The 26,089-nt window shown below is 42.0% G+C and overlaps 1 protein-coding gene and 1 long non-coding RNA gene across 2 annotated transcripts in view; one reads left to right on the top strand and one right to left on the bottom strand.

Annotated features, from left to right (window-relative positions):
* Positions 1-273: 273 nt before the first annotated feature.
* LOC111096087 lies at positions 274-4,252 on the bottom strand. Its single transcript, XR_005358812.1, has 3 exons — positions 4,026-4,252; positions 2,158-2,234; positions 274-1,553 (listed from the first exon to the last, which is right to left on the bottom strand). It is a non-coding gene; the product is annotated as an uncharacterized LOC111096087 (long non-coding RNA).
* A 108-nt stretch (positions 4,253-4,360) lies between these two features.
* The window catches only part of JAM3 (junctional adhesion molecule 3), an 82,767-nt gene continuing 61,038 nt past the window's right edge, over positions 4,361-26,089 (top strand). Inside the window, exon 1 of the mRNA XM_038535600.1 lies at positions 4,361-4,481. Within this exon, the coding sequence (XP_038391528.1) occupies positions 4,406-4,481 (76 nt within the window). The 5' untranslated portion in view covers positions 4,361-4,405. The remainder of the gene's footprint in view (positions 4,482-26,089) is intronic.

Genomic DNA, 26,089 nt, shown 5'->3' with positions numbered 1-26,089 from the left:
GATTCCCTGCGCATAAGAGGGAGATAGCAGAGGCCCTGGCTTCTCTTTGGTGCTGCCAGGAAGTAAACACTCGATGGCACAATTTGTATGAAGAGAAAATTACCTCTAATTAGAGGTTGGGATAAAAATATCCCCAATCTGTAAACAAAGTAGTTGGAGCATCCTGGAGGCACATAGCTTGGGCTGCAGAGCTGCAGACACGCAGTCTGCCCAGTACTAGCAGCCGCCCCACCCCTGCTCCTGAGTCTGCTCCTCAGCCTGGTTCTGGGTCCTTCTGATAGCACGTGTGCCCTCTGTGCTCGTGCTCATCCGTGTCCCCGGTCCTGAAGCGCGAATGAGGAAGGTTTCCCATCTTTGCCCCAGGCCAGTGGAAATATTCGTTAGGTCAAGTGGAGGAAAGAGCTGGTTTATTCTATCTTATCACAGGTGTCCTTCCTGAAGGTGGTCTGGGGAGTGTTGCTCGTGAGCTGTCCCTAACCCCTTTTCCCTGGTGTCTGGCGGGAGCATCCAGGCAAGCCCTGCTTCTCTGCTTCCTCCAAGAAGGAAATGGGGCAGGCGCCCTAACAGGGGAACTTGGGTCTCAGGGCCCTCAGCCTAGGAACAGCAAGCCCTGGGTCAGGCTTCCACTGCGGCAATGACATCGTCCTTTCAGTGCTGGTTGTTGTGTTGCACTTTCGGGTGTCCTGGTGAGTAAAAAGACCCTGGCTGCTGGTGGTGGGACGCTCTAACTCCTCCCCTAGCACAGGTGAGTGACTCCTTCTTCCACCCATGGCATGCACGATCCCCTTACTTAAATACACACCACACACAAACACGGACTAACGCACTCTAGCACACCCAGCCTCCTTTGGGTAAATTCGAAAGGGCTGCTAAACAGCTTCTTATAAAAGTCTCTCTCTAAGAAAACACTTTAAGCCCAAACTTTGGCATTAATATGACCTTCCTTAACTGAACCACTACAAAGGAGACGACCACGCAAATAAATTGAACCGTACAACTTCCCTTCCTTATACAGCATGAGCAGCACATCTAGTTAGAGGGGATGGTGGGTTTGTTCCCTACTTCCCTTAGATAGGGAGAGGGGTGGATATCCTCCTATTTAAATGAAATTGAAGAAATACTCAGAAGAGAAGGAGCAGGGTTTGATAGTTGGGAGAAAATGTGAGTGAACAGAGTTGGAAATATTTCAAGGAAGAGGAAACTTGAATGGAGGTGAGATGGAAGAGCAGAATCTTTGAAAAGCCCTGAAAAGGCATGCTTTCACGGAAGAACTCTAGGGTCAGAGATTCCCCACAGTCAATGGATCTCACTTCTCTCTTGCTGTGAAGGTTGACTTCGGGTGGTTATTCAGGTGTATAATGGCACACTGAAGGAACAGAAGCCAGAGTCATGTCGCTTTTTAAGAATATAATCCACCGAGAGAACAAACACACATTGATGTAAAACTTCCTCTCTGCTTCTCATTCTCTGTGACCCACCTACAGGCTGACCGTCCTTTTCTTTATGAAGACTCTTCGGGAATATCGTAGTCATTTGGCCCAATCTGAGCCAAACTAGTAGGAAAGGAAAGGGGTACAGATGACAAAGGGGGTACATCTATTGAGCACTTAGCATGTTCTAGACCTTTATTTCACATAATTTTCACAATGACCACTTGAGGTGGGTATTGTCCCTATTTTACAGACAAGGAAGCCAAAGCTGAGAGAAATTAAATAACTTTCCCAAGGTTACAAAAACCTAGAATTTGAATCACTGTCCATCAGTCTCCAGAGCTTATATTTCCCCTCCTGTAATTGCTGCTTCCGGGACCTCTCCAGTCTGTTCAGGGGTGATGCTCACAGGAAAACCCTACTCTTTGCTACTTGATTTACACTTTACATTAGTATTGAACCGTCTTGTAAATGCTTTCACTCAAGTTTAGCACACACACATTTAGTTCCCTGAGGTCTTTTAAGAAATGTATCTCTCCTTAGTAAGTCACATATTAGAAATAAGCACATTTGGTTCGAAAATGTGGTGATAGAAGCATAGACTCCACAGCTCCACTCATTGGATGCTTCCACAACTCTAATTCCCTTCCGAACAGGGCCAGAGCTCCCCTGGGAACAATTAAATCATATGGAGAAGCAGATCATTTGACAGCCAAATGCATCCTACCACATCCTGGTGCATCACTAGTGAGGCTCCATTCCAGGATTGTGTCTCAACCACTGGCCATGACATGCAGACTCCATCTGTGGAGGAAAATCAATGTTTTACAATGAAGCACTTGCATCCGCTCTCATAGGAACCTCTGTTCCATATAGAATATTCACAGAGCCATTCTCTGTGGCCTTGTTCTGAGTTTGAAAAGATTCCCTAGGGCAGCCGGGGTGGCTCAGTGGTTTAGTGCCGCCTTCAGCCCAGGGTGTGATCCTGGGGACCTGGGATCGAGTCCCGCGTCCGGCTCCTGCATGGAGCCTGCTTCTTCCTCTGCCTGTGTCTCTGCCTCTCTGTGTCTCTCATGAATAAGCAAGTAAGTAAATAAATAAATAATCTTAAAAAAAAAGATTCCCTAACAGAGAAGACAATTTAACAGATAGAACCATGTCACAATGCAAACACAAGACATCCAGTAGGAGAAAAGAGGCACTAGTTTCTGAAAACTGTCCACAGTTGGACACCCCATATTTCTTGGGTAACCAAAATCATTCTTTCATTTAGGCAAATAAACCTGGCTGTATACCCAGGAACTAAAGAGAATGACAGAGAAAAGAGAAAGCAAAAGGAAAAAAGTCAGTGGGCCTAAGAAGAATTTTCCTCTTTTTAATTCCTGTTTATTGTGTTTGATGAAGGGAGAAAGACTCCTGCTATAATATAATTTTCACATACTTTTACTTGTGACTGGACTATGGTGAACTGGAACAGAAAGAAGGGTTAAGAAAGGGAAGGCAAATAAAATCATAATAAGCTGTTGAGTTGTTTTAGAATTTTTATTCTGTCTTTATGAGATTTTGAGAATGTAATTAATTCACACTTGCAAAGTTTTGAGCAATTATAAAGATTTATAAAGTAGATCATAAAGTGATGGCAGTTGAAGCATATCCCTGGCAACAACCTCAATCTATTTCACGTTTCTTGGCATTCATAATTTGGTAGCTATGTAAATTATACACAGAGATGCACTGTTCTACTTTGTAAAACCTAAAAATACTAAATACTAAAAAATGTAGAGTGATGGATGAAAAATGAAGTCCTTAAAGTTTAAAAAAATATTAGTTGTTGGAAACTCTGGTATATTTTACTGACAACTATACTCAAAATTCTGTTTTTACCATGTTGTTTCCTGGAGCATTAGGGGTGTATTTTCTACGTTAGGTATAATACAAGCTATTTCAATAATCTTTCACAGTATTAAGGGGCACACAGAACTTCTTACATCCTTAGGTCCAATTTTCAGTACATTTTATCCTTCATCATGTCTGCTTGTCTTCATAAGATTCTGCTCCATTTTCTACCGTAGCCTTACCATTTTCCAATATTCAGAAATCAGAGCAAAGATATCCTGCTTTTCTTCAGAATGAACTATGGATACATATCACCCTGTTTTTGATCTACTATAGAAACTATGGATTATGTTTATTTTAGAAAGACATCACTTTTATATATTACATATTATACGTCTGGCTTATGTTTTAAACAGATTTAAATAGCTTATGTCTTATTTTTTTAAAAAAATTTTATTGGAGTTCAATTTGTAGCTTATGTTTTTATTTTTAATTTATTTATTTATTTATTTATGATAGTCACAGAGAGAGAGAGAAAGAGAGAGAGAGGCAGAGACACAGGCAGAGGGAGAAGCAGGCTCCATGCACGGGGAGCCCGACATGGGATTCGATCCCGGGTCTCCAGGATCGCGCCCTGGGCCAAAGGCAGGCGCCAAACCGCTGCGCCACCCAGGGATCCCTGTAGCTTATGTTTTTAAATAGCGCGTTTTCCTCCCATCCCATTTGGAATCAGGGCCTCAAACGACGTGCAGGCAATACCGCTTCACAGACAAGGAGTTAGATGGTATCCCTGTTTGTGAGGAGACTCTTCATTTCCAGGTTTTACCCGGGCTCCCTTCTTGAGCTGCGGTGCCGGCTTCGTCTTCCAGCTCTGGAAATGCGCCCGCCGCAGCCTTGAAGGAGCTTCTTTACCTCCTCGCGTCCAGCTCTTTGAATGGGACCGCTTGGGCGCCGCTCCAGAGCATCCCCGCGTCCATAGCAACCAGAGTTCAGCTTCCTTTGTCACCTTGGCGACGGCTGCGCCGGGCCGTGGTCGCTATGGAGACCGGGGGCGGGTCGCCGGGGCCCGGGCGGGCAGGGCGCATGCGCGCGGGGAGCCCAGCTGCGCGGCGAGCCCGCGGCCCCTCAGCTCCCGCGACATGGCGCTCAGGCGGCGGCCGGCGGGTTGGCTCCGCGCGCGGCTGCCCGGCCTCGTCCTCCTGCTGCTGCTCAGGGGTGAGTGCGCGAGTGCTGCCCGGGGGCCGGGCGGGACAGCGGTCCCGGCGCGGGCAGGGCGGGGGCTCGGCCGGAGGGGCGGCGGGGGGCGGGGGGGGCAGCGGGTCGGTGCGGGGGGGGGGCAGCGGGTCGGTGCGGGGGGGGGGGCAGCGGGTCGGTGCAGGGGGGAGGGCAGCGGGTCGGTGCGGGGGGGGCAGCGGGTCGGTGCAGGGGGGAGGGCAGCGGGTCGGTGCAGGGGGGGCAGCGGGTCGGTGCAGGGGGGAGGGCAGCGGGTCGGTGCAGGGCGGGGGACCGGTCGGTGCGGGGGGGGAGGGGAGAGGCACCGGGTCGGTGCAGGGCGGGGGTCAGCGGGTGGGTGCAGGGGGGGACCGGGTCGGTGCTGTAGGGGGACCGGGTCGGTGCAGGGCGGGGGTCAGCGGGTCGGTGCTGTAGGGGGACTGGGTCGGTGCAGGGGGGGGCAGCGAGTCGGTGCTGGGGGGTCGGTGGCCGGGGCACGGGGGGCCCGCCGAGCGGAGGGCACCGCTCTCTGCACCGACAGACCTCCGCAGCGGAGGCGTGAGGTCCGAACTTGCTAGAAGACTCTGCAGACGGGCGCCTGGGTCAGCAGTGGTCAGTGAGGGGCCTCCCGAGGTGTGGGGGTCACGACCCCGAGGCCTGGGTGTCCTCCCCATGGGTGAGGGGCCTCCCGAGGTGCAGGGGGCACGACCCCGAGACCCAGGTGTCCTCCCGGTAGGTGAGCAGCCTCCCGAGGTGCAGGGGCACGGCGGGAGGCCTGGGCATCTCCCCGTGGGTGAGGGGCCTCCCGAGGTGCGGGGAACAGGACCTCCAAGCCTGGGTGCCCTCCCCGTGGGTGAGTGGCCTCCTGGAGTGCAGGGGGCACGACCCCGAGGCCCAGGTGTCCTCCCGGTAGGTGAGCAGCCTCCCGAGGTGCAGGGGCACGGCGGGAGGCCTGGGCATCTCCCCGTGGGTGAGGGGCCTCCCGAGGTGCGGGGAACAGGACCTCCAAGCCTGGGTGCCCTCCCCGTGGGTGAGTGGCCTCCTGGAGTGCAGGGGGCACGACCCCGAGGCCCAGGTGTCCTCCCGGTAGGTGAGCAGCCTCCCGAGGTGCAGGGGCACGGCGGGAGGCCTGGGCATCTCCCTGTGGGTGAGGGGCCTCCCGAGGTGCGGGGAACAGGACCTCCAAGCCTGGGTGTCCACCCTGTGGGTGAGCGGCCTCAGAGTGCAGGGGGCACGACCCCGAGGCCCAGGTGTCCTCCTGGTAGGTGAGTGGCCTCCCGAGGTGCAGGGGCACGACCCCGAGGCCTGGGCATCCTCCCCATAGGTGAGGGGCCTCCTGAGGTGCAGGGGGGCACGACCCCCAGGCCCGGCGTCCTCCGGGTGGGTGAGGAGCCTCCCGAGGTGCGGGGAGCAGGACCTCCAAGCCCGGGTGTCCCTCCGGGTGAGTGAGCGGCCTCCCGAGGTGCGGGGGGAGCTCACCCGGTTGCAGCCTTAGGAGATGTGCTTGTTAATTTCTCTCCTGCTGTAAACAAAGGAACTGAATCGGGCAAACCCAGCTTTACTTCCGGGGAAATAAAATGGCCTGGGTGTCAGGCAGGTGCCCTATGTGTCAACAGCCAGGCCTAGGAGACCCGGCAGACCCGCACCCCGAAAGAGCATCTGGGCCCGTTCGATCAGGTCACAACGGTAACGGGCGGTTTGTGTCCCCCCACCCGTCGGTAAGGCCCTGGGGTTTGTTGTCCAGGAAACGTTGGGCAGAGGACTGGAGATGGTGTTTAGTGAACAGGACTGTCCTCTGGGTGCTTGGAAGTCCTGAGCTCCCTTGGTGCTGACCCAACTGTGTGCGGAGTTATTAACCCACTTCCAGGTAAGACAACTGAGACCTAAGTCAGGTCCCCTTTCCAAGACTGCAAGTGGTAAAGACTCACCTTTGCCTAAAGCACCCCTTGCTCCCTGAGTGGACATCCACAGGTGGCCACACGAGCTCTTTTCAGCTCTGAGGTCATGTTAGTGTTTGGCTCAGTTGCCCTTGTCATCCCATGATGTTTTCCAGAATATACAAATTAAAGCACGAAGTGACTGTTTGGGAGTGGGGGTGGACAGACTAGGAAAACAAAGCACTCCTGTGTTTGATGTTCATTCTTGTGGAATGTTCCTATCCGTGATAGATAAAAAGTGCGAGTCTGAGGAGCCATGGAAACATGCTTTATGATGAGGGGTAGGTTTCAGGGTATAGATGTTGTCCATCTACTTTGCCTGAAAGTGATTTCCAGAAACATGTGGTTGAGGGAGAGAAATGATCAAAGGCTAGCCAGGGGACAAGGGTGTCAGGAATGTCCAGCTCCCGGCTTTGTTGGTCACACTGACACTGTCCTATTCACAGACTGGAACAACTCCCTATTGTTGAAAAGTTCTGTTCACAGGAAAGTTTGCAGTTTTTATTGCAGACGCATTTGGCAATTCTATTTAGGAATGAATTTCAGCTTGGTGGCTTGTTAATAAAATTAGAAGATGCTAAGGACCTCACATACCCTTAACTCTAGTTTGCTTTCCTGGAAGTGCAGGTTTTGTGGCTTTCTTGATATTAACGGCTGGGATTTACCCGCAGAGCACAGGAGGAAGAATAAAATTTTGCAAAGTAGGACTGATGACAATCATTCTGAAGGGATGCAGCTATCTTTTTTTTTTTAGTAGGGAGCACTTTTCCTCTTATTTTGTGTGTATTTTAAACATACTGTAATACCTTGAAAACTTTTTTCTTCCATGGGTCAGGACAGTTGTGTCTCTCTTGTTTTTGTAATTCTTTTCAATTACTACAATTACTGCTCTTCTTCAGCATTGTCATTTAAATACATTTCTTCCTGATTTATTACATTCTTTATTAGCCTTTGCCGGGCTCTGTTATAACAATTTAATATATATTCGTTTCATGTTGATAACAACTCGGGTTGCTACTATTATTTTGCGCATTTTGTGGATGAAGAAACAGAAGAACGGAGAGATTCCGTAACTTGCTCAGGGTGATAAGCCCATGCATTTTAAATTTAGAAATCTTGAACTATTTGTGTTAATCTAATTTCTGGTTGCCTGTGTTAGTGCATTTGACAGTGGATTTCTTGTTAGGCGCCAGTTTAACAAATTATTAAATGTTCAGAGCTGTGTGGTTTGCATATAAAATATTCTTTTGTTATGTTGGTGACAGGTGCAATTCAGTCTTACAGATGTTACACAACGTGTCTTTTTTTGAATGATTATGTAGTAATTACTTTTTGGTTTCCAAATCTTTTGATGTCCTAGAGAGAAGGGCTTCATTTAGAATTAAAACCGTAACAGTTTATATTCTTGGGATAAGACAACTTGTGTGCTGAAGTTTAGCAAAATCTGGAAATTGAAATTTCCCGGAAGATTTTTGAAAATGATCCTAAAACATTTTTTAGAATGACTTATTTTATATGGTTTTAATTCCTTTTAAGTTATGTGGCAGATATAATTTCTATCAGGCGTGTGTGTTCGTGTGTTCGTGTTCAGAAAAACAAAGAACACCTGCCCTGCAGCCTGCAGTGCCTCAAATCAGCTGTTCATTCCCCAATGACTTGTTGATAGACATTTCTTCCTGAGTGCTTCAGGCTGCGGAGATTGAATGGATAGCTATTAGAGATCCTTAGTCATAAGTAATTGCAGTATTACATCCAGACAAAGTTATTCTACCCCCAGCCCCTAAGGTCTCTGTAGCTTGGTCTTAAGGAAGCCCGGTAGGGGAGACTCAGAACGGTTTCTTTGAAAGAAACCAGACTTGTAATTAAGCACATATAATGTAATGGAAGGAGCTATGGATTTAGTATATCTGGATATACTAGCAGCTGTTAGAGATGTGGTATTAGCAGATTCCTTCTCCACAAATTCTTTGGATTTTTTTCAAAGCACAAGTGCGGTAAAAGAAAAGAAACTATGTGAATAAAGTTAGGATGTATAGAGTCTGTTGAATGAGACTCTAGTCATGGAGTTGGATTCTCCTTTTTAAGTTATGTTTGGAATCAGGTGGTGTGAGTGTGACACTGTTAGGGTTGAATACAGATTTCACAGATTTCTTCTTTCTCTGCCCTCTGAATGCTAACCATATATGCAAATAGCTTCACTGGGGTATAAAGAGATCCTGAGAGAAAGTTTTGGTAAGCACATTCTTTTACACCTAGTTTAGCAAGGACAGTATCCGCTGTGGGACTGTATATGGAGATCTAAGGCCTTCATTTACTGCCTCTTTGCCACTTGTCATGACAAACAGAAAGCTTCTCGAGAATTAGCCTTTGTTTCTGATATAAGGGAATGCTGTAGTATTTTGTGTTGGTGTGTTTTCTTTGTTTTTAGGTGGTGTCTATTATATGGTATGCATTAGTTTTCTCCGTGAGTAGTTAGTGTGTGTCCAGCAGGGGTTTCAGTGCTGATTGTGTAGAAACCTCAAACTGTTTAATAAATTAAGGCTGCCCATAAACAGTTTTTCTTATGTTATCTTTCATTTTCACAGAATCCCAAAGCTTCTGTGGTTCAGCTTTCTCTCTGTAAATTATTGCCAACATTCTGCTGTATTCATGCTGCTACCGCCTAACCTGACCTAGCTCGCAGTGACCCCTCCTATTTCCATATAAGCACAGCTCTTAGTTTGTAGTTCAGTTTAGTACAGCAGTCGTTTGAGTATCTATAATATGCCAGGCACTATTGTTTGTGCCACGGGTACAGAAGGGAATAAGGTATCCCCAGCTCCAGAAGAGCCAGGGCAGTTGTATGCTGAATTACATTGGGTTTCAGTGACTGGGTGTAAATACGTGTTATCCTCTCAATGATATTAAAAATTCACTGGGAACAGAGGCTGAATTTAATTTCTTTTGTATCTTTCCAGATACAACGATGGTAAATATTCTTTTTGTCACTTGCAAGTCAGTTATCTTAAAAACTTCCTCTGTGTCTAGGCACTTTTTTTTATGTATCTTAGCTCTAGTGGCTGCAGGAACTTTTGGAAATTCTGTTTTTACTACAGTGGTTTCTATGAAAGAAAACAAATGGTATTTCTTGGTTTAATTAAAAATCTTTACCATCTATGCACTTATACAAGGTTAAGGGAAAAAAAGTGGGGAAATGCTTATCGTAAACTTAAATGTTGGGAGCTGCAGATAGGGCTAGCATATACATATGATCACAGTCTTGCAAAACTTGCAAAACTAATCCTGTGCTTAGGGGAAAAAAAAAAACCTCTGGAATATAATGAACCAAAATGTTGATAAGTGCTGTTTTTGAGTGGTGATTCTCATGGCTGATTGTTTTCTACTCTTCTCTTTTTCTGGCTGATTCTTCTGTCCTTTAATGAAGTTAAAAGTTTTCTTTAATGAAGTTTTTTTTATATAATGAAAAAAATTGCATTTTGTGTTGGCCTCTCATAGATGAAATAGAATTTTAAATTTGGCACTAGTCAAGGTTTTATTTTTTTAAAAAAGATTTTATTTATTTGAGAGAGAGAGGAGAGGGCAAGAGCATGGCATGGGATGGGCAGAGTGAGAGGGAGAAGCAGACTGTCTGCTGAGCGGGGAGCCTGGCATAGGGCTCAATCCCAGGACCCTGGGATCATGACCCCAGCCGAAGGCAGATGCTTAATGGACTGAGCCACCCAGGCACCCCAAGATTTTCTTTTAAAATGGAAAAACTTGGGATCCCTGGGTGGCACAGCGGTTTGGCGCCTGCCTTTGGCCCAGGGCGCGTTCCTGGAGACCCGGGATCGAATCCCACGTCGGGCTCCTGGTGCATGGAGCCTGCTTCTCCCTCTGCCTATGTCTCTGCTCCTCTCTCTCTCTCTCTTTCAGATGAGATGTTGGACCCCGAGGTCTCTCTGTTTGACTATCATAAATAAAAAAAAAAACAACAAAAAACAAACAAACAAAAAACTTCTAAAATGGAAAAACTTTGTTTAGTTCAATGTGATAGCATGTTGCTTGTGCTCCTTGGTTAAAGTCAGCCACAGTGGATGAAAGAGGGGCCAACTGGATTCAGTTGTTTGATCATGCATTCTTTGTGACGCATTTGGGAGATGGCTGTCACTGGCTTTTGGGTTGGGGAGCCAGCTGTGGCATCCTCAGCAAATGGTTAACTTGGAAACTGAAAGAGAGCTGATGAGAAAATTTGCCTCTCTCCCCCTTTTTTTGAACAAACAAAATGATCCGAGTACTTGCTCTGGTCCGCTGTTCAGAGTCAGCCGGCATTTATTGAACACCTCCCTTGTGCCAGCTGGGCAACTTCTGGAGGACTGTTTTCTTTGTCTTGGATGAGAGGAACACCAGGTCAAATTGACTTCCTTGGAAAATAGACTCTGAAAGATGTTTCCTGAAGTGAGCTGTCAGCACATGCACCCTTATCACTTCTTCCTGCCCATGGACTTCCTTATTTGATGTCTTTCTCTAAGGAAAATATATAATGTCTTTAGAATGAGGTGCAGCTGTCTGGAGGGTTACAAAGAATGCAGCAAATCATAAGACAGCTGCATGGTTTGTTTTTTCCCCCCCTTGCCATGGTTTTCCTCTAAAGTATCTCTGTCAGGGTGCTGGAACTTAACCAGCCAATCCATATTTATTTGGCAGTCTCTGTTTTCACGGCTGTGAAGCTTTCCATGAGCAAATCAGGGAAGTCTAAGATGAATACTTCTCCAGACCAAGAAACATACAGTTTTGATAGTGAACATAGTAGCATTTGGGTAAAATATTTTAATTTATTTTATTTTTAAAATATTTTATTTATTTATTTATTCATGAGAGAGAGAGAGAGAGAGAGAGAGAGAGAGAGAGAGGCAGGCAGAGGGAGAAGCTGCTCCATGCAGGGAGCCTGATGTGGGACTCGATCCCAGGTCTCCAGGATCATGCCCTGGGCTGCAGGTGGCGCTAAACCGCTGGGCCACCAGGGCTGCCCTAGGTAAAATATTTTATGTGTTTAGAAGTGAGAGCACTTACCTGCCCTGGTAGGGGAGAATTTCAAGCAGGAGCTGGACTTTTAAGGATAATTTTGATTTAGCTAGTGCAGATTTGGGGGAGTGGAGACGTTGAGGGCCAGTAGTGAAGGAAATATTATGAACAAAGTCATAATTGACTTTGGGAATGCATATGTTGTATTTTACGACCTATGAGTTATAATGAGAAATAATACCACCTACCATTTATTGAAAGCTGTGCCAGGCACTGTGCTGATAGCTTTACCTGGGCTATTTTAATTGATCTCAGAAATCAGTTTTTATAGGTTTCATTTTGCTGATGATGAATCTGAGGCTCAGGCAGGTTAGTTACCAGCCTAAGTTTACAGTTAGTAAATTGAGGCCCTGGATCATCCATTGTAAAGAACATTGGAGGGTAACTAGATTGTAAAGTGCTTTCAATGCCAGGCAAAGAAATTTGGACTTTATCACGTAGGTTCTAGAAATTCATGTGGCAGTTTGAAGCAGGGAGGTGATAAAATGATTTTAGAAGTATTAGTCTGATATTCAAGAAGATTGGAAAGGGAGGGTTGGTTAGGAAGTTCAAGGTCACTTCCTTCAGGTGGGTCTTGATCTTCAATTCACTTTTACGCATATCTAACAATTTATTTTGTCCTTGAAATATAGATTTGCTGGAGGTATCATTTTTGGTTGACAGTTTCTATGACTTATTTTTTTTTAAGATTTTTAAAAATTTATTTATTCATGAGAGACACAGAGAGCGGCAGAGATATACGCAGAGGGAGAAGCAGGCTCCATGCGGGGAGCCCAGTGTGGGATTCCATCTGGGACCCTGGGGTCACGACCTGAGCCAAAGGCAGAAGCTCAACCCTGAGCCACCCAGACACCCATTACTTTATCTTAGAGCCTGGAATATGTAACACAGATGCTTTCTGGTTTCCATTATTACTGTTGTGAGGTCTGCACTTAGTCATATCCTTAGCCTTTTCTAGGTTGCCTCTTTTCTCTCCAGCTACTTTAAAGATTTTTTCTTTGTCTTTGGTAATCTGAAATGTTACTACAGTGTGTCTAGGATGGATTTCTTTTTAGCTATTTTCCTTATTAGTTATACTTTGTGTATGTCTGACTTTAGGTCTTTAATTTTTTTATTATTATTATTATTATTATTTTTTGACTTTAGGTCTTTTCCTGAGAATTCTCATGTATTATCTGTTAAAATACTGTCTACCTTCTGTTTCCTTAATTCTTTCCTTCTGGGACTCTGATTCAATATGTATTCAGTCATCCTCTCTTCTAAGACTGTTAACCTTTCTGTCATAATTTCATATTTTTCCCTCCATGCTATGCTTTATAGCTTTCTCTTTTTTCAGCTGTGTAATCTGTTATTTAACCAGTACATAAAGATTTTTTTAAACCAATTGATTTGCTCATTTCTGAAATGGGTTCTTTTTATAATCTGATCCCTTTTGCTTGTTCATTTTTTTAAGAGTCCTTTTTATTTATTTATTTTTTAAGATTTTATTTATTTATTCATGAGAGACAGAGAGAGGCAGAGACACAGGCAGAGGGAGAAGCAGGCTCCATGTAGGGAGCCTGCTGTGGGACTCGATCCTAGAGTCTCCAGGATCAGGCCCTGGGCTGCAGGCAGCGCTAAACCGCTACGCCACCGGGGCTGCCCCTTAAAGTCCTTTTTAAAAAACATTTCATGCATAGCTGTTTTATATTTTTTATCTGATACTTCAAATGTCTGAAGTTCTTGGAGATCTAAATTTAATATTGTTTCTTATGATTCTTATGATGGTTTGTTGCTCTTTACTCATAAGCTGATAGTTGATTGATCGTAATTGGTGCGGTATCTGACTTGAAGATGCTTTTTTTTTTTTTTTTAATTTTTTTTTTTAAATTTTTTTATTTATTTATGATAGTCACAGAGAGAGAGAGAGAGAGAGAGAGAGAGAGAGGCAGAGACACAGGCAGAGGGAGAAGCAGGCTCCATGCACCAGGAGCCCGATGTGGGATTCGATCCCGGATCTCTAGGATCGCGCCCTGGGCCAAAGGCAGGCGCCAAACCGCTGCGCCACCCAGGGATCCCTGAAGATGCTTTTTGTGAGAGAGCATGCTTCCACCAGGCAGTGACCACCTGGGATGGCTTAACCACTTGGAGGGTCCCTGGGATTATTTGAAAATCTCAGGCCCAACTTCTCTGCCTTCCTGCTGACCCAAGGGCACAGTCTCTCTACTGAGGTGTTAAAAGTGAACATTTGCTTTCAGAGTCACATCCCCACCCATCTTTCTGGTTTTAACCCATAGCTATTTTATTTGCCCTTTTAAAGATTCCCTCACTTTCTGGGAGCCCAGAGATGTATTAAAAACTATGGTTTAGGGATCCCTGGGTGGCGCAGCGGTTTGGCGCCTGCCTTTGGCCCAGGGCGCGATCTTGGAGACCCGGGATCGAATCCCACATCGGGCTCCCGGTGCATGGAGCCTGCTTCTCCCTCTGCCTATGTCTCTGCCTCTCTGTCTCTGTCTCTGTGACTATCATAAATAAGTAAAAAAACAAACAAACAAAAAAAAAAAACAAAAAAAAAAACTATGGTTTACATAGGACCTTGTTGGAGTGAAAAGGCCTTTTGGAGTATCTAATCCACTATACTGTTGGAAACTGGAATCTCAGCTTTTATTTAACCCATTTCCCCTAATTACTGTAAGAGCCACATATATTTCTTTATTTTTTAATTTTCTTAAACGATTTACTTATTTTTTAGAGAGTAAAAGAGCATGTGCACAAGCAGGAGGGGTGGAGGGAGACTCAATCTCAAGCAGACTCTGCATTGAGCATGAAGCCTGATGCAGGCTTGATCTCACGACCCTGAGATCATGACCTGAGCCAAACCAAGAGTTAGACACCACCCAGGCGCCCCTCACGTACCTTTCTTTAATACCCAAATGGTGAAGGTAATTTCTTTTGTTTTCAGTTTCAAATATAAAAGTATTGACTATGTTTTTTCAGAGCACATATACCCCCATACAGGTTGTGATATATTTGAAGGAAGAGATTGCATGGTTCTTGCTAAGCATCACTCCTTTGAAGATGGGGTTGTATTATTATTATTATTATTATTATTATTATTATTATTATTTTTGACATTTATTTTAGAGAGTGAGAGAGTCCATGAGCAAGTTGAGGGGAGGTGCAGAGGGAGAGAATCTTCAAGCAGACTCTCTGCTGAGTGTGGAGCCTGGTACAGGGCTTGATCCCACTACCCATGAGATCATGACCTGAGCCTAACCAAAGTGGGATGCTTAACTGATTGAGCCACCCAAGCATCCTGAGGGGTATGTTATTTTAAAGATATACTGAATTGTACAACTATTATCTCTGTCTTGGATTGGATTCTCTGAGAAGCAACCACCTATCATTGAAGATACAGAAACGTAAAATTTGGAGAGTTACAGCTGTTCTGCACTAGACAGACAACTGGTGAAGGTGAAGGTAAAGACATTCAGGGGCAAAATGTAGAAGTAACCTTAAGCTTTATAGCTAGAATCTGAATCTGAGATCCAAATTCCTACAGAATAAAATGCTGGTTCTCTGAAAAGCTCAAACCATGTACTGTGAGGAAGAAAACCACCCACTGCATCTTGGGAAGGCTCCATTGTTTGTAGCCTTTCAGATACTTTTCTGGGTGAAGGAAGGAGCACAGCATCGTGGGTGTTAGGCATTCTGGATTCATTTCCCAGCATTGCATGTGATTCGTTTTTGGACCTTGGGGAGATAATATTGGTTTTAGTCCAAATCATTTGAAAGTAATTTAAACACCATCCTTTTCACACCACCAGCAGAACATCCACATTTCATTCCCTGTATTAGATGACTCACTTTAGCTATATAAGTTTCACATCCAAAGTGATTTTATGGGAATTTAAGAGAATTTTTAACTGATTAGTTGAATTAATTTGTTAATTAAAAGTGCATTAGAAAGCTTTGAAAACCTAGTTTATAGAAATCTCTTTCTCTTCTGAAAGTGTAGAAGTGTATTAGAGCCAGGTAAGCTTGGTTTGAACTCTAAGAGGTTGGGAACATTAATCTTTCAGAGCCTCAGGTTTTTTTTGTGCGTGTGTGTGTGTTTTTTTTCTGCTATAGCTATACTACATCTAATGTTTTAAGAGTTTCTAAGTTTGTTTACCCCAAAGAAAAAAATTGAGGGCTATTTTGTTGGGTTGGTGTTCTAAATTCAGTTTGATTTCTTTGTATCAGATATGAAGTTTCATTCCGACCATAAGTCCACTGGTAATAAAGAACGGGTTTAGAACCTAGTTGTGAATCTCTAGAACCCTGGTTCAATAGAAACAAATATTTTTAAGTGTCTCTAATTTGCCAGGCAATTGTTTCATGCCATTAGGGTACATTGGTGAAGTAGCTTATGTTATGAACACTTTATAGGAACTAATGAAAGCTATGGACCCTTTCCTCCAAACAGTATTCCTATCTGCATATATAAATTTTTTTTAAAGATTTTATTTATTTATTCACGAGAGACACAGAGAGAGAGAAAGGCAGAAAGACAGGCAGAGGGAGAAGCAGGCTCCATGCAGGGAGCCCGACGTGGGACTCGATCCCGAGCCTCCAGGATCACGGCTTGGGCTGAAGGTGGCTCTAAACCACTGAGTTACCTGGACTGCCCTATAAAAAATTTTTTTTATATACTATTTTTGGGGGTTCACAGCTCCCAGAGGATTATTAATGCACCTTGGGTTGAGAAGCCAGCTCTAGGTCTCAGGATCCTAATGGGGGACACATCCTTTGAATGTTTTTTGAAATAGATGCTGACTGCAGCAGAGTTCAGGAGGGTTACAAAAATATTATTATTATGCTATTTCTTCTTTCCATTAATTCTGTTATAACCTAACTTTTCTGTTAGACTATTTGTGGATAATGACTGTTAGTGTCAAATAGCTGGTCATATTTTCTATACAGTTCCAATTTAAATTACTCTGTAGGTAAGTCAGAGAATGAAGACTTTGATTTAAATGGAAAATAAAGTATTCATGTAACTTTAGAAATGCTTAATTCTATTCCACAGTGTTTCATCATGTTAGTACAGCTCCAGGAGGTGTGCAAGGTTAAGCCATATGAAAAACAGAATGAAATGTCGAGATGAAATTATTGCTGGAATTCCTCTTCCATCTACCTCTGGTGTCTGTGTATATCAGGTCTCTCTCTCTCTCTCTCTCTCTCTCTCTCTCTCTTTTCCTCTCTGGCTCACTCTTTCTTTCTCTTACTTAGGCATTAGTGATAAGAGAAGAGTCCTAAAGACATTTAATAGCATTGAATGAAGGATTTGCACTTCATTGAAGCCAGAACAAATATTTTCTCCTCCTATTACCCTGTGGCCAATAACCCATATGCTGCTTGCAAATTACAACAAACCATTCCTCAGAGTGAGTTCAGGGTCAGGTAACTTTTTTGAGAAGGAGTATGTTTTTGTGTTTTGTTCTCTTTTCAAATCACAGATTTTACTTTCTGTGTTCTTGTAAAGTACATTTTCTACGTGTAGGGTAAATAAAATCTGTTAAAACTTCGGTTGCTTCTATTCTTATATGTGAGCAGTACCTTTAAACTCATATTTTTTTTAAAGCTACTTTTAATGAAACCTTGGGGAAGAAAATTTAATTAGAATTTAGAGACTCTGGTTTTATTTATTTATTTATTTATTTATTTATTTATTTATTTATTTATTTATTTATTTATTTAAAGATTTTATTTATTTATTCATGATAGCCACACAGAGAGAGACAGAGAGGCAGAGACACAGGCAGAGGGAGAAGCAGGCTCCATGCAGGGAGCCCGACATGGGACTCGATCCCGGGTCTCCAGGATCGCGCCCCGGGCCAAAGGCAGGCGCCAAACCGCTGCGCCACCCAGGGATCCCGAGACTCTGGTTTTAAGCCTCATGACTTACCTATAGCCCAATGATAATGTGATGTGTTTGGTTGTAAAGCCTTAGTTTTCAGCGCAAATCGCGGCTTTCCCTTCAAGAGAGAAATCACTAGACTCTGGTTTCCTAATGGCAGAGATGAGGCAATTCTTTCATTTCCACATCCACCCTTTCCATTGAAGAGCTGGATTCTAGAGAAATGTTGCTTTCTTTTTTCCTATTGCAAGATCATGGCTATATAATAGAGGAAAAATTGATCATAAGACTCAATTCTCTTTTTATTGGGAATCATGATTTGGGGCATGGTCTTTGGCTCTGTAGAATTGTTTCGTCATCATTGTTTCATCAGAATTGTCTTCTGAGTAACCCTTGTTTTTTCCATTTCTATTTTATTATCATGGCCCATCTTCCCTCAAATACAGAGCATACTCTTCTCTAAAGAGCATACTCTTCTTACTCATTCCCTGGTATCTAGCTTAGTGTACTTCTCTGTAAAGTCTTTTTTTTTTTTAGATCTTTAACCTGGAGTGATCTTCTCTTCTGAATTCCTATTTATTAGGAAGAGCATAAACTAGATTAAGAGTTGGATCCCAACCCTACTGTATGACTTACCAAAGTTAATTTCTTGTTCTATAAAAGATTAGTGGTAATGTGTAACTTTGTAGGATCGTTTTGCAAACCAGTGACTATATATAAAGGTCCTATCAGAGTATTTAAATGATAACAAATGTAACAGTAATTAATATAGTAAAATTAAAGTTAATAATGTAATTCATGTAAGTACTCTGCAGAGGGCCTGGCATAATAATAAGCTTTTAGTGTTAGGTTTATTTTTTGTTTTGGTGGGGGTTGGTCAGTAACTGGTAGAGATTTACTTTATTATTAACTGTTGCTACTATTACTTCTGTTACTACTTTACTGCAATTCATCTGATCTTTAATTGTTGAGAGGCAAATTTATTTTTATTATTTTTATTTTTTATTTATTTACTTGAGAGAGAGATAGTGCGTGAGGATAGGAGGGGGGGAGAGAAGCAGACCCCACTGTGCAGGGAGCCTGAGGTGGGGCTCAGTCCCCAGACCTTGGGATCATGACCTGAGCTGAAGGCAGACACTTGACTGACCCACCCACGTGTCCCTGAGAGGCAGTAAAGTGAAGTTTATCAAGCTTAGGCTTTTGGACTCCTCCCTTAGGGATCCCTTTCGAAGCACTGAATTTCAGAATAGCAATATGTCCTCAAATTTGCATAAGTTAGATGCCTTAGCCAATAATCATTTAAGACTGTTTTCTTCTACTCTGCCTTCCCCTCTGTCATACTTCTTAAGTTGAGTAGCATCATAACGGTTGTAGGCATTTTTCCCAGCTATGGGAAGTTGAGTTAGGACATGTTCAGTTCTGGCTTTAGTGGGATTGTGTATGTGTCCACAGTTACTGTTATGTAGAGTTGTTATTGCTAACCACCACAGTGTAGGCCTGGTTTCTAGGAATATTCTAACACATTGTTTGACTTATTAGGATTGTGATATGAAGTTGTAAAGCCCACTGTGAATGCCAATTCTAAACCTTTCTAATGCCACTGTAGTGAGTATGTGGTTGAAAAGCAGGTAATGAGTTTTCTCATGTCAAAGAGTAGGAAGACTTGTCACTGTAGAAGAAAACTTGAAATATCCTGAAGTCTTACAGCTTAAATGTGAAAGAAACTTTATTGTATTTGTTTATTTTATTTTATTTTATTTTATTTATTTATTTATTTATTTTTTGTATTTGTTTATTTTAAACAGAGAGCGTGTGCATGAGTGGGAGGTGCAGGGGGGGAGGGAGAGAGAATCCCAGGCAGGCTCCACACTCAATGTGAACTCTTACATGGGGCTCGATCTCAAAACCCTGAGATCATGACCTGAGCTGGAATCAAGAGTTGGACACTCAACCAGCTGAGCCACCTAGATGCCCTGAAGGAAACTTCAGAGATTTTTCTAAATTTGACAACAGTACATTAACACTGCATAATTTACCAGTAATGAATATTTGATTTTCCTATGATTTTTATGAATAATGAGTAATGAATTATGAGGTGGAAATAAACTTTCCTAAAGTATTAATATTAAATTTTTCATTAATAATGCTGAAGGAAAGCCTTTTTTAAAAAATATTATTTTTGGAGAGCGCAAGCGGGGGAGGGGTTGAGGGAGAGGCAGAGGAAGAGCATCTCCGGCTGACTCCCCGATGAGTGTGGAGCCCACCATGGGTCTCAGTCCTACAACTCTAAGATCAGGAGTTGGATGCTTAACTGACTGAGCTGCCCAGGTGCCCCTGAAGTAAAGGCTTAATTATCATTGTTATTTTCATAGACAGTACTACAAAATCCTTGGCATATGATGAGGTGATCTAAAATCCTAAGATGTAGGAAAGATTGTAGAGTATCAAGGAGTTAATAAAAATATTATGTCTAGATTTTGTGGTATTTGTGTTGCCAACTTTTAAAATTTGCAACTTTTTGTGATTTTTGTTCTTATTTTTAATAAAGATTCACCTATTACCTAATTTTGTATTCATAATTTTATATTTGTTTTCCTAATGAGGGCTTCAAAATTGTATGTTTTAGGCTACACAAAATTTGGTTTACCCTAATTATAGTCTAACTTGAATTATATCTTTAGATGTTAGATTGACCTACTAATTTAAATTATCAATGGCAGTATATTTTTCCTACTTGTGTGACTCATCACGTAGTTTGCAGTTAGTTGGAGGGTAGAAAACTTGTTTTATGCCTAGCGTAATTCTTGAAATAGCTATATTGATACAGGTATACAGATATTGATTGATGAGGGAACGGTGTGGCATAAGGAGGCATCTGTTCTTTAGTTATGGGTTTTGGGAGCTTCAGTAACTATTTTAGATGGGGCTGACAAGTATTTCTGTTCACATATATTAATAGCCTTGACAGATGAGAAGCCATGGTCTAATTTGTGTGTTTCTTAATCTTTATTTTAAAGTACTTTAGAGACAGAAGACTAGGTTTCCACTTTGATCTCTGATACTTTCAAGTTTTGAAGTTATCTCTTAATCTGTTGAGAGACAATTATACTACTCATTCTATAGGATTGTTACATGGATCAAATGACTTGTGGGTATAAGTAATACTATAAATTATAAAAACTATACAGATGTAAACTATTATAATTCTTTACTCTGCTTTTTTCCCTTTAGGTTCCAGAGTTTCAGTAGACCTCCAATTCTCCAAAACATTAGGTTACAATCCTAATTAGAGGAACTTTCTTTATATTAAAGCTTCCCTCATAGTGTATTTTGATAACATAGCCAGTTTTTAAATTTATTTTTTTCTATGTAGGGGAGACATTTCAACTAAGGTACAGATGGTGTCCTGAATTCTTCTAAAAAAAAAAAAACATGCAAAAAACAAAAACTAGTTTTAAGTTTCAGGAGTAAAGAAGAAAAATTTCTCTTTGACATTGTGGGATTTAAAAAGTGGTTCAGTGATATTTGTAGAAAAGGTTAGAGCTCTCATATTTGGGGAAATTTTCATGTCTGAACTAGCAGACTTTGAATAATAAGAAACACTAGTGGAAATTTCAGCATATCTTTAAGTAAAAGGGCTGCCAATATAAATCAGTGAGTTTATATTAAAAATAAACATCTTATTAAATAAATAGTAAGAATGGATGAGTTCAGGATAAGAAAATGCCATGTGAATAAATAGATCTCCATGTTTCATAGGCTGTTCCACACAACTGTTTTAGTGTTGCTTTTTTTCCCAAATGCGTAATGAACTGAAGTGATGGAATTTCATGTCCTGAGATCAGTGTGCCATGTAATGTTACCTGCTCTTCACATGAAGGGCATTTTTTTGGAGGGGTATATGAGGAAAAAGTAGGGGTGTATGAGGGAAAAACATTCTGTAACTCAATAAAATACCTCTGTTTTAAGACCCAAGGAGTAGGGCGCCTGGGTGGCTCCAGTCAGTGAAGCGTCTGCCTTTGGCTCAGTGTGATCCCAGAGTCCTGAGATGGAGCTCCACATTGGGCTCCCTGCTTAGTGGGAATCCTGCTTCTCCCTCTCCCTCCACTCCTGCTCCCCCTGCTTGTGCATGCGCACTCTCTCTCTGTCATGTAAATAAAGAAAATCTTAAAAGAAAAAACAAAACCCAAGGAGTATATAGTTTTCAAGAAAACACTAAAACAAATCGTGTGTTGGGTATTAAACCAAGCAAGGCCTTATAGGCATTAAATTCTGGACCCACAGCTCTCTCTCATAGATCATATTTCTACTCATTTCAAAGCATTCGTTGAAATCTGGAGAGTCTGAAAGTGTTAATTACTTCTCAAAATTAGAGGCATTCATTCATTGGAGAGCCAAAGTTTAAAATCTGTCTTGTTACAGACATAGATAGGTAAGGTAGTTAAAATGTCCTCTTCTTTTAAAGATTGTTCATGTTGGAATTCTCTGGAAGAGGGAACAGTCTTATAGACCAAATCAAATTGCTCAATAATTGGATGGTTATCAGGAGATCCAGATTTTTGTCACTGATGTACCTGATGATATCAGCAACTCATTTAATCATTTTGTATTAAATTTTCTACCCACCACGGTAATATTTACCCCTCTCAACTCATACAGACATATGGCTTATAGAATTTTAGAGCTGAAAGGTATTGTAAGACATGGTTTCTCAAGCTTGGCACTGTTGACATTTTGACCTGGATAATCCTGTTATGGTGGCCATCCTGTGTATTGTACGATGTTTAGCAGCATCCCTGGCCTCTGATGCCAGTAGTAGTGCCACTAGTTATGACAGCCAAAAATGATTACAGAAATTTCCAAATGTTTTATGAGTGGCAGTATCTCTCCCAGTTGAGAACCACTGCTGTAAGAGCTTATTCAAGATAAGACAGCTGAGGCCTAGTGAAGTTCAGTCACAGCTTTAGATCATATAAATATTAAGTGATTATGGTGGGACTAGAACCCAACTTTATTAATATACTCCCAACCCAATTCCTTGGTTTCCCCCTTAAATTAATTTAGAGTTTCATTCCATATCAAAATCAGTGACCTTTAAAGTTTTGATGCTAAAAGAAATATTGATAAATCTACATTTACCAAGTATGTATTACCTACTCACTTCCACCCCACCACTTCACTTCCAAAGCTCTTACCATACGTCCTAAAGAATTCCTGCTTTCCTTAGCTCTTAAATACTTGATAAGTGCTTGAGCACCATTCAGGTCCAGCTATCCCAACAGGGCACCCTGCAGAGAGCCCTGGCCTGTGCCTGCCCCAGCTCCAGCTGTTGCACCAGGACCCTCTGCATGGAGTACCCTAGCCTGTACCCACTCCAACACTAGCCATCCTGCTGGGGTGGCCCTGATGCAAAGTGCTCTAGAACCACTGGCCTATCCTGCTTCAGCTCCAGCTAGCCAGCCAAAGCTTCTAGGCACTCACAGTCTACACCAGGGGTGTTCCTTCCTGAGGCTATTCCTTCACAACTGGGAGATATGGCTGTTTTCTTTAATTCATAGAAACAAACACAGAAAATCAAACAAAATGGGGGAAACAGAAATTTGCTTCAAACAAAAGAACAAGGCAAAAACTTAAGAATTAAATGAAATGGAGATAAGCAACCTGTCTGATAAAGATTTCAAAGTTATGATCATAAGGATACTCACCAGACTTGAGAGACCAGTGGATGAACTCAGTGAGAACTTCAACAAAGAGAGAGAAAAATAGAAGAACCAATAAGAGTTTTAGAGTACAGTAACTGAAGTGAAAAACACATTAGAGGGAATCAACAGCAGATTAGAGGGTACAGAAGAATGGATCAGTGATCTGGAAGACAGAGTAATGGAAAGCACTCAAGCCGAACAGGAAAAAAAGGAAAAAATAGGATAAGGGACCTCTGGGACAGCATCAAGCACACTGACGTCCACCTTGTAGGGTTCTGAGAAAGAAGGAGAAAGAGGCAGAAAACTTATTTGAAGCAATAATAGCTGAAAACTTACCTAATCTGGGGAAGGAAACAGACATCTATGTTCACAAAGCACAGAGTGCTCTGAACAAGATGAATCAGAGAGGTCCATGCCAAGACACATAATAATTAAAATGTCAAAAATTAAAGATAGAGAATCTTAGGGGCTCCTGGATGGCTCAGTTGGTTAAGTGTCTGCCTTTGGCTCAGGAACCTGGGATCAAGCCCTGCATTAGGCCCTTTGCTCAGTGGGGAACCTGCTTCTGCTCCCTCTGCCTGCTGCTCCACCTCCTTGTGCTATCTCTCCCTTTCTGTTGAATAAATAAATAAAATTTTCAAAAAAAAAAAAAAAGATAAAGGATCTTAAAATCAACAAGTGAAAAGCTGTTATTTATGTACAAGGGAAACCCAGTGATGCTTTCAGCTGATTTTTCAGCAAAAACTTCGCAGGCTAGAGTGAGTAGCATGATATATTCAAAGTGTTGAAAGGGGAACAGAATGAAATAAAAAAACCTTACAACCCAGAATATTCTGCTTGGCAAGATTATTGCTCAAAATTGAAGGAGAGAGAAAGTTTCCCCAGACAAAAGTTAAAGGAGTTCATCACAAGCCTTACAGATAATATTGAAGGGATAATCATTTAGTGTGAAAGAAAAGGCCATAACTAGAAATGAGAAAATTATGAAAGGAAAAGTTTCACTGGGCAAAGTAAACACAAAAAAGGTAGTAGTTTAATCCTTTATAAAGCTAGTATGAAGGTTAAGAGACAAGAGTAATAAAAACATATATCTAAAATATTAGTTAAGAGATTCTCATGATGTAAAATGTGCCTCATAATCTCTAAAACACGGAAAAGGAGTAAAAATACAGTGTTTTCAAACTTAAGTGATCAACTTAATGTAGACCACTATATACTTAGGGTATGATGTAAGAGCCTCATGATAACCACAAACTAAAAATATGTATAATAGATATAACGTGTAACAAAATACATAATTAAAAAAATGAGGAAGGAATCCAAATATAACACTGAAATAAGTCATCAATCATGAGACAGAAAAAGAACAGAGAAAAACTATATGACAACCAGAAAACAGTTAACTAGATGACAGTAACTGTGTGCTTATTAGTAATGACTTTATTTTTTTTAAAAGACTTAATTTATTTATCCATGAGAGACAGAGAGGGTCAGAGACATAGGCAAAGGGAGGGAGAAGCAGGCTCCCTCTGGGGACCCTGATGCGGGACTTGATCCCAGGACCCTGGGATCATGACCTGAGCTGAAGGTAGGTGCTCAACCACCTGAGCCACCCGGGCACCCAATGACTTTATTTTTTTTAAGATTTTATTTATTCAAGAGAGAGTGTGAGTGAGAGAGCAAGCATGAGAGTGGAGGAAGTGGTAGAGGGACAGGGAGAGGCAGACTCTCCTCTGAGCAGGGAGCTGGATTTAGGGCTTGATCCCAGGACCCTGAGATATGACTAAGCTGAAGACAGACCCTTAATCGACTAAGCCACCCAGGTGCCGCTCAATAATTACTTTAAATGTAAATGTTATAAATGAACCAATCAAAAGACATAGGGTGACTGAACATTTAAAAAAAAAAAAAAAAAAAAAGACCCATCTATATGCTGCCTACAGGAGGCTCATTTCAGACCTAAAGACACCAGACTGAAAGTAAAGGAATGGAAAAAGATACTTCATCCACATGGAAGTGTGTAGAGACTGGAGTGGCGATACTTTATCAGACAAAATAGACATTAAAACAAATGCTGTAACAAAAGACTAAAAATGTCCTTGCATAATGATAAAGGGACAAGAGGATATAATAGTTTCAAGTACCTGTGCATCCAGCATAGGAACACCTAAATATAAGAAGCAAATATTAACAGACATAAAGGGAGAAATTGATGGTAATACAATAGTAATCACAGAGGACTTTAACACCCCAGTTATATCAATGGATAGGTAGTCAAGATAGAAAATGAGGAAACCGTGGCTTTGAATGACACATTAGACCAGATGGACTTAGTAGATACATACAGAACGTTCTATTCCCAAACAGCAAAATGCACATTCTTTTCAAGTATGCATTGAACATTCTTTAGGATACATCACATGTTAGGCCACAAAATGAGTCTCAGTAAGTTTAAGAAGAAATCATGTTAAGCATCATTTACATCCACAACACTATGAAACCAGTAATCAGTACAAGAAAAGAACTTTCTTTTTCCAAAGCCCACAAACACATGGAGGCCAAACAGCATGCTCCTAAAACAACCATTGGGACAACAGAAACATCAAAGAGGAACTCAAAAAATACTTGGAGACATGAAAATGGAAAGACAGTGTTCTAAAATCATTGGGGTATAGCAAAAGAAGTTTTAAGAGTGAAGTTTATAATCGAAGTCTACCTCAAGAAACAAGAAATATCTCAATCTAACCTTATACCTAAAGAAACTAGAAAAAAGAAGTAGCCCAAAGTTAGCAGAAGGAAGGAAATAGAATGGAAATAGATGAAAATGGAGACTACAGAAACAAAAAAGATCAATGCAAGTAAGAGTTTGTTCTTTGGAAAGATAAAATTGATAAACCTTTAGCCAGACTTACCAAAAAAAAAAAAAAAAAAAAGACTAAAAATTAGAAATGAAGGAGAATTAAAACCAACACCACAGGGGATCCTTGGGTGGCTCAGTGGTTTAGCGCCTGCCTTTGGCCCAGGGCGCTA

The sequence above is a fragment of the Canis lupus genome, chromosome 5, assembly GCF_011100685.1.
Source record: "Canis lupus familiaris isolate Mischka breed German Shepherd chromosome 5, alternate assembly UU_Cfam_GSD_1.0, whole genome shotgun sequence".
Taxonomy (NCBI): domain Eukaryota; kingdom Metazoa; phylum Chordata; class Mammalia; order Carnivora; family Canidae; genus Canis; species Canis lupus.
The sequence above is the reverse complement of the archived record's forward strand: the minus strand, read 5'-3'. Positions and strand labels throughout refer to the sequence as shown.